This window comes from Macaca fascicularis, chromosome 3 (assembly GCF_037993035.2).
Source record: "Macaca fascicularis isolate 582-1 chromosome 3, T2T-MFA8v1.1".
Taxonomy (NCBI): domain Eukaryota; kingdom Metazoa; phylum Chordata; class Mammalia; order Primates; family Cercopithecidae; genus Macaca; species Macaca fascicularis.
The window spans coordinates 133,235,642-133,248,271 of record NC_088377.1 but is presented as its reverse complement, the minus strand read 5'-3'; the positions used below and the strand labels follow the sequence as shown (position 1 = coordinate 133,248,271).

The following is a 12,630-nucleotide window of genomic DNA, read 5'->3' as shown; positions in this document are numbered from 1 at the left end:
TTGTTTCTGGTTTTTGACTATTATGAGAAAAGCAACTATGCACGTTCTTGTACAAGTCTTTTCTATGGGCACATATTTTAATTTCTTCGGTAAACACCAAGGAATACATTTGCTGGGCCATAGGGTAGGTACATGTTTAACTGTGTTGAAAGTGTCCTCAAACTTTAGCATGCATCAGAATCATCTGGAGGACCGGTAACCACAGATTGCTGGCCCTATCTTGAGAGTTTTAAATCAGTATATCTTGGGTGGGTTTGGAGAATTTGCATTTCCAGTACTTCCCAGGTGATGCTAATGCTGCTGGTGCTGGAATCACACTTTGAGAACCACCGTTTTATGAGGAATTGCTGAAACCGTTTTCCAAAGTGGGTACACAAAGTGGTATACTTGCGTCAGCACTCTGAGAGTTTTAATTGTTCCACATCTTGACCAACATCTGCTCTGTTATTCTTTAATTTTAGCTGTTCTAGTGTATTTGGTGCTATCTCACTTTGGTTTAAATTTGCATTTTTCTTGTGATTAATGATGTGTAGGATATACACTTATTCGCCACTAATCAGAATTTCTGTCTTTTTGTTGTTAAGTTGTAGGAGTACTTACATACTCTAGATCGAAGGCCTTTGCCAAATATGGCTTATGAATATCTTTTCCCCAGTCTTTGGTTTGCTTATTTACTTACTTAATGGCATCTTGTGATGAACAGATGTTTTAAATTTTGTGAAGTTTAACATTAGTTTTTATCATTATTGCTTTCTCCATGCTAAGTAATTTTTGCTAGCTTCCGAGTTTTGAAGATATTTTCTAGTGTTTTCTTCTAAAAACTCTATAGTTTTATTTTTTATGTTTAGATCTAGGATCCTCTTCAAATTACATTTTGTACACGGTGAAAAGTAGGGGTTAAGTTTTATTTTATTATTTTTTATGTGAATACACAATTATTCTAATACTATTTGTTGAAAAGAGTTTCCTTTCCTTTAATCAATGAATTGTTTTGATGTCTTTGTCAAAAAATATTAATATGAGTCAATTTCGGCCGGGCGCGGTGCCTCAAGCCTGTAATCCCAGCACTTTGGGAGGCCGAGACGGGCGGATCACGAGGTCAGGAGATCGAGACCATCCTGGCTAACCCAGTGAAACCCTGTCTCTACTGAAAAATACAAAAAACTAGCCGGGCGAGGTGGCGGGCGCCTGTAGTCCCAGCTATTCAGGAGGCTGAGGCAGGAGAATGGCGTAAACCCGGGAGGCGGAGCTTGCAGTGAGCTGAGATCTGGCCACTGCACTCCAGCCTGGGTGACAGAGCGAGACTCCGTCTCAAAAAAAAAAAAAAAAAAAAAGAGTCAATTTCTTGACTCTTACTTTATTTGGCTACCCTTATCATACTTTGTTTTGCTTACTGTGGCTTTATATAAGTTTTGAAATCAAATAACGTAAATCCTCCAATTCTGTTTTTTCCCCCCAAAATTTTGGCTATTCTGGGCTCTTTATATTTCCCTACAAATTTTAGAAACTACTTGTCAATTTCTGTAAATTCTGGGATTTTTATTAGAATTGTATTAAAAGTATGGATTAATGGGGAAAAACAGCATGTTATTAGTAGTGAGTCTAAAATTTCTTTCAGTATTTGGTCATTTTTAGTGTAGATGTTGTATTAGTTATTATCTATTGCTTATCTATTGTATTATCTATTGCTGTGTAACAAATTACTCTAAAGCCTAGTGGCTTTAATAAACAAACATTATCATCTCATAATTTCTGAGAATCAGGAACCTGGGTGTGGTTTAGCTGGGTGCCTCTGGCCCACGGTGTCATGAGTTTGTAGCGTAACTGTCAGCTGGGACTCCAGTTTCATTTGAAGGCTCAACTGGGGAGGATTCGCTTCTGAGCTCACTCATATGATTGTTGTGAAGCCTTAGTACCTCACCACATGGGCCTCTCCACAGGGTTGCCCCCCACCAACCTGGTAGCTAACTTGTTCTAGGAGAGAGCGAGAGACCAAGAGGAGAGAGAATGAGACACAATGCCTAAGATGGAAGCTACAGTATTTTTGTTAACCTGATCTCAAAAGCAACATCTGATCACTTTTACTGTATAGTATTTATTAGAAATGAGTCACAGGGTCCAGCCTTCTCTCAAGGGAATGAGATTATACAGTGGCATTGTATTAGTTATCTATTGCTGAGGAATACATTTTTATTATGTACAGAAAAATTAGAAAGTAGCTGAGTAATAAATTACCACAAAATGCACCTCTTAAGACAATACACACTTATTATCTCATAGTTTCTGTGGATCAGGAGTCCAAGAATGGCTTAGATGGGTTCTCCGCTTCAAAGGCCCTCACAGGCTGCAGTGAAGGTGTTTTCTAGGACTTTGTCTCATCTCAAGGCTCAACTGTGGAAGGATATGCAGTGGTTGTTGGCAGAATTTCGTTCTTTTTAGCCTCTTAGACCAAGGGCCTTGGTTTCTTGCTGGCTTTGGCTGATGGTTACTCTTTTTCTCACATGGGCCTCTCCATAGGGCAGCTCACAACACTGGTGCTCGTGTAATGAAAGCCGGTAAGAAAGAGAGTCTCTAGCAAGATGAGTTACAATCTTACATAATGTTATCTGGAGAAATGACCTTTGCTGTATTCCATTGGTTGGAAGCAAGTTACAGGTTTTACTTACACTCAGAGAGAGGGTATTACACAAGGGCGTGAGTACCAGGAGGTGGAGACTATTAGAGGTCATCTTAAAGTCTGTCAAATTCTTCTCTTTGGCCCCCAGTGATTCTTGTCTCTTTTACCTACAAAATACATTCTCTTCCTGTAAGAGTTTCATCCTGTTGTAGCATCTGCTCTAAGTCTAGAATCTCATTATCTAAATCAGGTCCAGGTGTGGATGAGGGTCTTTGGATGTAATTTCTCTTAATCCTTCTGTATGTAAAACTAAAGAGACAAGTTATCTGCCCTATGTACTCCCAGGATCCAGTAATGGGCCAGCTATAGACATTCGCTTACAAAAGAGGGAACATTTGAGAAACAAAAAAGACACCGACATTGCAGTTCTGAAATTCTGCTGGGCAAATGTTGACCCTTTTTGATTGGGTTTCAAGGCCTGGAAAGAATTCTCCATGACTCTTGGCTCTATGTTCTCAGCTCTTGATTCTGCTCATCCTTCCTTTTCTATGAAAGGTAGTACATATTTGCAGCTGAGTAGTTTTATCAGTCTGCTATTCTAGTTTGCTAAGAGTTTTTATCCAGAATAGGTGTTGAATTTTGTCAAATGCTTTTCTATGTCTATTGAGATGATCATTCTCCTTTAATCTGTTAATGTGATGAATTGTATAAATTGATGTTTTGAATATGAAACTAATTTGCATTCTCAAATGGGCCCCAGTTGGTTATGGTGGATTATATTTTTGTGTATTACTGGGTTTGATTTGCCTATGTTTTGTTAAACATTTTTAATATATAGGTTCAGAAAGCATATTGGACTCTAGTTTTCTTTTCTGGTTTTAGTACCAGGGTTTTGCTGGTCTTACAAGATGTGTTAGGAAAAGTTTCCGACTCTTTTTTTTTTTAAGTTTGTGTAAAAGTGGTATTATTTCCTCCTTTAATGTTTGGTAGAATTCATCAGTGAAGTCATCTGACCTTACGGTTTTCTTGGAGAGTTTAATTAAGAATTAAAGTTATTTAATAGATACAAGATTATTCAGATTATCTACATATACACATGTTCAAGGAATTTCATCTAAATTAACAACTTTATTGGCATAAAGCTCTTAATAATATCCTCATATTATCTTTTTAATATCTATAGAATCTGTAGTGATTTGCTTTCTTTATTGATCAAGTCCTGCTGATCAATTTTATTGATTTTTGTTTTTAAGTTTTTAGTCTCACTTTTTTCTATTTGATTTGTGTTTAATTTGCTCTTATTTTTCTGGGCTGTTAAGGTGGAAGGTTAGATCATAATTTAAACTTTTTTTTCTTTTCTAACATAACCCCTTAAAGCTATGCATTTCCCTTCAAGCACTAAATGCCTTACCTGCATCCCTCGTATTTTAACTTGTCATATTTTTACTTTAGGTCAAAACATTTTCTAAATTACCAGGTGATTTCTTCGTTGTCCAATGGGTTATTTAGAAATGAAGAGCTTAGTATCGAAATACTTGGTTATTTTGTTCCAAGCACCTTTTTATTATAGATTTTTTAATTTAATAGAATTGCAATAAGAGAAAATACTCTGTGTCATTTCATTTTCTTTAAATAAAATTTATTGGGACTTGCTTTATGATCTATGATATTGCCTGTCTTGGTGAATGTTTCATGTGTTCTTAAAAAGGATATGTATTCTTCAATTATTGGGTAAAGTGTTAAAAATGCCAACTTAGTTAAATTGGTTAATAGTGTAAAGTCTTCTGTGTCCATATGATTCTGTTTGCTTTTTTTTTTTCTTTCAATTACTGAGGGAGGATTGTTGAAATCCTTAACTGTAACTTTGAATTTGTCTATTTCTCCTTTCAGGTCTGTCACTTTTTGCTTTATGTATTTTGAAACTCTGTTATTAGGTGAATAAACATTTAGGAGCATTGTGTCTTTTTGATGAATCAACCCATTTATAATTAGGAAATAGTTTCCTTTCTCCCAGATTCTTATTGTCCTGAAGTTACATTGTCTGATATTAATATTTCCTTCACAGTTCTCTTGTGATTAATGTTTGTAAGGTGTATCCTCTTCCATACTTTAAATTTAAAGTGCCCCTCTTCTAAACAGCATGTAGTTAAGTCTTGCATTAAAAAAAAAATCCAGTCTCGTAATCTTTGCCTTTTAGGTGCAACGTTTAGTCTATTTACATTTAATGAATTATTGATATGAGATGGGTTACTTTTGTAATCTTGTTTTTCTGTTTTTCCTATTAGTTTTTTTTTTTTTTTTTAATTATAAAAGAGAACTTATTCCCTTTCTCAGCAAATCCCTTGTATGCCCAGGCCATAGCACTCTGAAAAACGACATGATGGGAGAATATTTGAACATGAAATAAAGAGAGAATATTAATTTCCTTACCCTGATTTTATTATTCAACTTCTTGGTCACAGATTTCTCTGACCATTATTATCTCTCCTTTATGAACAGTATCCAAAAATAATGATAATGGTTCACCTTGAGTGTTTTATAGCATTATTCCTATAATAAGCCCCTTCAGATTGTTCAATCATCAAAGTTTTAGGATATCTGTACCCTAGGGAAAGATTGCAACTTTCCTTTCACTTTGTAGAAAAATCCTCCCTTATAAATAACCTAATCTTATATTCAGAGATGAATCTATGTGCATAAACAGTTGATGTATGATTTTCACATCTGCTACCAAGAGCAGATAAAGCCTGAGATTAATTTGGTTATGGGCAAAGAAGAATGTAAATTAATTGGAAAAAATTAACTCAAAACTTTGGTGTCCTATAACAATTTCTTAATAAATTATGAACTCAGAAATGTGTGATTATTTTTTCTACTTCTCATTGCTCGTCTTCTATATTTTGCTTCCTCGAGAAGGTTAGTAATGGAAGTGAAAGTTGAGTTGGCTGTTTAGAAGATTCCTAGTAAATAACGTAATGATATTTATAGGAGAAATATGAAAATTTTTTTGAAGTAAATTAGAACAGAAATAATGTTCTATATTTTGCAAATTATATTCATCCTTTAAATGTTTATTTAGTATTAATATAGTAAATTAATGTTTAGTATTGACATACTAAATGTTTTGTGTGATCATTAAGTATAGCATTATATATTATAAAATTCATAAGAAAGAAGGGCAGGTAAAACTTTGCCCTATATTGAAGAAATCTGACAAATTCACTAAGTTAAATTAAATTTAATTTCCTTTTAGAATTTCAACAAGTAAACATTACTCCACCAAAATTTATTTTGAAGCCAAGACCAAAAAGGAGTAAACGGCAGGTATGTATTCACAGTGGTATGTCGTGTTGTTTTAAAACAATTGTCAACTGCCAATCATTTTAATCTACGGTAAGTCTGTGTGAGAGGGTGAGTATTAGTTTGGGAATTTGTCCGGATGTGGCAAACCATAAGGGTGACAGATCTGAAGAAGCAGCAGAAAGGGGAACCATGTTATTTCACAGATGCAAAAAGGATTCAAGACAGTGGTGATAATATGTTTCTTCATCATATTATGGGTTATGAGGCTCCTGCTTGTGGCATCTCAGGTTCTTTCTACAATAGGCTTCTTTCCTTGCCCAGATATGTACCACATCATGGAATCCACTTGTATGGTTTATATCCTTGTATTTATTACCTTGACTATAACCCCTTAGGAATGAATCAATCCAGTTGTGAAGCCACAAAATGCTTTTGTCTCACTTGAGCAATCTTTGGAGTCCAGGATATAAAATTAGGTCATGGGCTTTATGATTGTTCCACTGGATATTGGACTGGGTAATAATAACTGTTGATATGATGCTTTAAACCAAATGAAGTCGGTACTATTATTCCCCTTTCACTGAAAGAAAAATGATGACTCTGACATGAGAAAATGACTTGCTCAAATCACAGAGCTGGCAAGTAGTTTAGAAAAGTTAAGAGTTGTGGCCATCAGAATCAAGATGTCACCACTGTGGTGATGTGGGCAGGGGAGGTGGCCATTAAAAACACAAGATGAAGGAAATAGATCTCTAGTAAGATCAAGAAGTTGAAGGAATCAGGTGTCTTCTTTTTATTACCTTGAAATAAAATACATGTTTATAGACAGATTTTTATTGTGAATAATTATTGCTAAATCTTATTGAATGCTATTGAATACTTACCTTGTAAAATCCTTATAATAGGGTCTATTATAAGAATTTTAACTATATTAACACATGTAACCCTCAAAAACCTTAAGAGGAAGGTGTTATCACAGGTTAAGTATACCTTTTCCAAAATGCTTGGGACCAGAAGTGTTGCAGATTTTGATTTGTGTGTGTGTGTGTGTGTGTGTGTGTGTGGCGGAGGGGAGAGTGGGGGTGGATTTCAGAATATTTACATGATACTTAGTGGTTCAGCATCCCTAATTCAAAAATTAGAAATCTGAAGTGCTCCAGTGAGCATTTCTTTTGAGTGTCATATTGGTGCTCAGAAAGTTTTTCATTTTGGAGCATTTGGAGTTTTGGATTTTTAGATGAGAGATATTCAACCTATAATATCCTCATTTTACTGATGAGGACATTGAACGTAAGAGAATCAAGAAACTTGCCCAAAGCCACATAGGGTGACTCTGGTGGAGTTGGGATTCTGACCTAGGAAGTCTGGTCTCAGAGAGGTGCTTATAACCACATATACGCCATATATTGCCTCTCAGACCCATGTGTTCCGTGAATTACTACTATGACCTTTATAAATGTTGTGAATGTTTATATATGTATATACACACACACATATATACACACATATAAACTCATATATATGATTATATATAAACTCATATATAAACATATATATATATATTTATATGAATAGGTAGAGACATATTTATCTTGAGGCCCAGTTAGATAAAATGATTACCATCAGGATTTAATGTGAAACTATTGTTTTTGAATTATAGACTGAAAGAATAGGACAATATTCTAGAAAGCTAGCTGTAATAGATAAGACTGACTGGGAGTTCTCAAAGCTATTTTAACAAAGACCCCATGTCATTTGGGGATCCTCTGAACCATCCTAGATGAAGGCACGTGACTCACTCCCAGTTTGGAGATTAAATAATAAAAGTGCCAATCACTCCAGTCCCTGTACCCTCTCAGAGATCTTCAGAGGACCCAAAAGAGTGCTCTTCATATGTTACTATTTTCAAGATAGACTGTTAAATAAAATTGCTAGATGCAGAAAGGAGTGAAATAAACGGAAGTATAAAATAAAGGATATATTCACATTTAGTTTTATATGCATAAATATTTTTGGAAGGAACCAGTAACTTGCTGTATCCATTGTGGGGGAAGGACTAGGAACTGAGTAGGTGGAGAATAGAGGTGAGAGGAAGACATTCATCTTCTGTTCTTTTATACTTCTTAAATTTTCTGAGCCATGTTAATTTATTACCAACTCAGAAACTAAACAAATTGATGAAAAAATTTTTTAATGCTGAAGGAATAAAAAGGGAAAATTTTGTTTTGTCAGTTTCTTCCATATTTTTTAGGTTTTCACAGCCGAGTTTAGAGGGCTGAATTAGGTGCTGTTTCCTTTCCTGTGTTACAGCTTCGTCGATATCCTCGTAATGTAGAAGAAGAAACCAAATACATTGAACTGATGATTGTGAATGATCACCTTATGGTAGGATTTGCTGTTGTTTTTAAGCCTGTTCGTGCCTAGGGTAAAACTGGTGAGTGTAAAAATATGTTTAGAAAAAACAAGAAGCCCATCAAGCTGTAACCTGGAGAAGGTATTTGTATAATCAAATATATTTGTTAACTAGCAACAACCTGCAATTAGGAAATATTCATAGGTGGAAATAACTAGCAGTAATTTTTGAGTTTCCAAAAATACTTTGTAACTCAGTATCAACTTGTGAATTTGCTTGGTTAGTAGAGGTGCTAATATTTGAATCTCCACTTACTAAAATGACAAGGTTTAAAAAAATGGAAATTCCATTTTATATTGAAAAAGTGAGGCACCAATTATGTGACATTTTAGTTTGCAAGGTACAACTTTATCTTAATAAAAGAAAAGCAATTTTTCTATTTTGGTGTTACTGTGCAGAAATCATATGCAAATGCTTACATAGCTAACCAGTGAAGATTCTTAGGATAAGAACTTGACAAAACTTTCATGTTGTTGAATCAAATTATTTCGACCCATAGTGTTTATATTCAGTTAATGGGCATATTGCAGGCAGTATGACTACATTCATAGCACAGCAATGAGTTATAATGCTAATTGTTCCGTGTAACCAAAGTTTTAAACTAAAAATGTTTAATGATGCATATTGCTGAATTTTACTTAAGTTCAGGTACAAGTGCATTTTACTTTGACCTGCTTATTTGAGGAAAAGATTATCATTTATTTATGTATGATTAAATACATAATTTAGATCTTAATTATTACAGTTGCTAATAATAATAATCACAACATAATCAGGATTGAGTGCTGCTTCCTTCTTCAAGCTAGGTCTAAGTTTTATCTTTCCACCTATTTGAATCCAGTGAATGTTACTGTTCCCCAGGACTTTTATAAAATAAGTTATAACAACATATATTTTGAGCATTTTAGATAGTCACAAATTTAGATATCCATAGACATCTGTAGACATATAATATAAGTGAAATGAACCAGCTATAAGACAGCATAGGTGGGTGAGGCCTGTGGTGAAAAGAATGGTGTGTGGCCTGTCTAAGGGAAGCAACTGAGTCTCAGTGTTTGCCAGTTATTACCAGGTGGGAATGCTAATTTTAACTGAAGCCAGAAATTGGATTTTACATGATATTTCCTGATTTTTAAAACACATTTGAGACTAAACAAAGATCTATGTGATCCACATCTGCCCTGTATGCCACCTTGTTGTGACCTTTATCTTAGAGCTTTCTTCTTCCTGAATAAGTCTTATAGAACTTTTCGATTTGTATGCTTTTAGCAGTATTCACATCCACTTTACTGTCTATACCCCTACTTAGATTTGTATGTCTTGCAATTCATAGACAACTTTCATATGTTTTATCATTTTGAATAACAATGCCGATAAAAATAAATCTATGAAATGGATGGATTGGATATTTTTTACTTCATCTCCCAGATGAATAAATTGAGGCCTCAATCCTTTAAGAGCCTTGTCTCAGGCAACATAGCAGATAAAGAACTTGATCTCAACTGACTCTGACATTTTTTTACAGAAAGCACATTTTTACAGAAAAGATTTTTTTTTACATTTGTAGGGATCTTTCAATTGCACCATGTTTTCTCTGATGAGATGGTTGTTTTCTGATCACTTTGGAAGACCTTCACTTTTTTTCTTTTGCTTTCAGTTTAAAAAACATCGGCTTTCCGTTGTACATACCAATACCTATGCGAAGTCTGTGGTGAACATGGCAGACATAGTAAGTATCAACCCAGTCCATTATTGCCCTAGAAGAATCTTATTTCCTAATTGCTAATAGAATGGATAATATGATTCTTATAGTTTCACTGCTCTATGTTGCACTTCAACCAAGGTGTCTAGTAAGTCCCGGGTGACCTTGCAATAGACTTTATTGACTTTGATGTCTGGCTGGGAAGAGGAACTGGTCGAAGTTATCCATAGATATGCCTGAAATTCCATCCTGTGTTTTTCACACTGTAAAAACAGAGGTTGTGTCATACCCCTAACAAAGATATTCACAGTGACTTATAATGATGGAGAAGCAGTACAACAGTTGTACCTTTTTCAAGAGTGCCTGGTGCTGTGGCAGTGATGCAACTAAATAATTCCACTATACCTCCATACTTCCCAAATCTTCCCTTGATGAGGCTGTGCTAGTACCTTCTTCACAAGTCTAATCAGAGCCAGTCAGGTTGTATATAAATTATTTCTTTGGAGAGTCTTCATTGCTCCATTTTTGGCTAAGGGAACTCAAGCATGCATGAATTCTTTTTCCAGGATACCTAAAACAGATTTAGGTGGAACCTTGAATAGGGTGCAAGTATTCGTCAAAAGGGACCTTTTGTTTCCAAAAAGTGCTCTGTTCTTTGGGTATTAGTCAACAATTTCAGTCTCAGTTACTCAAGGGAAATGCACGTAAATTAGAAAGTTATCTCGCTTTAACTAAAACTCAAAGAATTTTCCATGAAAGGAGTTTTGTAGTCCTGTTCATAAACTGTTTGATTTTACCACATGTACAGCTGATGTGTTCATTTTATTAATATACTAGATATATAAAGACCAACTTAAGACCAGGATAGTATTGGTTGCTATGGAAACCTGGGCGACTGACAACAAGTTTGCCATATCTGAAAATCCATTGATCACCCTACGTGAGTTTATGAAATACAGGAGGGATTTTATCAAAGAGAAAAGTGATGCAGTACACCTTTTTTCGTACGTAACTTCTGTAATGATGTATTACTTTTTCTGATTTCATGTTAAATGCTTTATTGTGACTGAAATGTATCCTTTCTGCTACATTACACAATTAGGATTTGACATGGCAGATGGCAGATAGATTTGGAAAAAGTTTTAAAGTATAGATTGTTTAAAATTGCCATGAAAGTGTAAGTTTTAATTTTGAGTTATTTTATTACTTAATATTTATTTTTCAAGATGTTTAAATAGAGCATTTACTGAGTAAAAATACTGCTAATATATATATAGTATTCTTAACTGCAGATAAATTATATTCTTTAAAGTTACTGTCTTTTAAATGTTAATGTTTTCTCTGTTTTTGGTTCTGACATGAGAGCTTAGTATTTCTGGAATTTATTTTTAATTTTTTCTCACTCTTATGTTCTTTTTTTGATAGCATGCATATTTGACGTAATAGCAAATTATATATAGTAGAATTTTAAAAATCTATCATCTAAAGTCAGAACTGTTGAAGAAAGTTATAAAAGGAAGAAAAGATGTATTTTGGGGTAACTTTATATATAATTTCAAATTTAGAGAAAAGTTGCAAGAATACTACAAGGAAATTGCATATGCCCTCTATTCGGATTCATCAGTTATTCACATTTTCCCCCATTTGTTTCATAATTTTCTTCCATTCTCCCTCCCTTCCTTCCATTCATCCATCCTTCAGTTTTTTTGTTTGTTTTTGTTTTTTTTTCCTGAACCTTTTGAAAATAAGTTGAAGACACTTACTGGGGATTTGTTATTAAATAGTATATATTCTCTAAGAGTAAAAAGACATTCTCTTATATAACCACAGTAAATTATTGAAACTGGAAAATTTAACATAAACAATACTTTTATGTAATCCATGGTCTATATTCAACTTTCACCAATTACCTCAATAATGTCTTTTATAGCTAATTTTCCCCATCCAAATCCAATCCAGGATCACACATTGCATTTAATCATCATGTCTCTTTAGTCTCCTTTAATCTGAAAGATTTCCTCAGCTTTCTTTTGTCTATTTTGAGTTTAATACTTTTGGAGAGTATAGGCCAATTATTTTATTGACTGTTCCTCATGGGAATGCCTGATGTTAAGTTATGTATTTTTGGCAGAAATACCAGAGAAGTGATTTTGTGTCTTTTTCAGAGTACATCATATCAACCAATTATTTTTTAATAGATATACTTCAATTTAAGATATTTATTAATCTTATGAGAAAACATCCCTTATAAACCTTTTTCTTTGGTTACATGTATAAACAATTTTCACATTTTTCCCTTGCAACATGAGTATATGGTATAGAAATCTTATGTATATTGAGAAAATAAATGTGGTAAACTAATAATGAGAGGTGTTATGATGTTTGAACTGTGAACAGTAAGCATTTTTCATTTCCTTTTCTAAAAGGGGAAGTCAATTTGAGAGTAGCCGGAGCGGGGCAGCTTATATTGGTGGGATTTGCTCGTTGCTGAAAGGAGGAGGCGTGAATGAAGTAGGTGTGAACATCTGTACAATACAAAGTGGTATGATGGCTGAAAATGTTTTCCTCATACTTAAGAGAGAATTTCTCAGTATC

General features: G+C 34.2%; 1 protein-coding gene across 26 annotated transcripts in view; it reads left to right on the top strand.

The window, feature by feature from the left end:
- The window catches only part of ADAM22 (ADAM metallopeptidase domain 22), a 245,780-nt gene that overhangs the window by 167,240 nt on the left and 65,910 nt on the right, over positions 1-12,630 (top strand). For all 26 annotated transcript variants that reach the window (XM_065542383.2, XM_045388728.3, XM_045388726.3 and 23 more), the window contains 5 exons: positions 5,871-5,941; positions 8,231-8,305; positions 9,991-10,062; positions 10,873-11,039; positions 12,462-12,546. In XM_065542383.2, the coding sequence (XP_065398455.1) occupies positions 5,871-5,941; positions 8,231-8,305; positions 9,991-10,062; positions 10,873-11,039; positions 12,462-12,546 (470 nt within the window). The remainder of the gene's footprint in view (positions 1-5,870; positions 5,942-8,230; positions 8,306-9,990; positions 10,063-10,872; positions 11,040-12,461; positions 12,547-12,630) is intronic.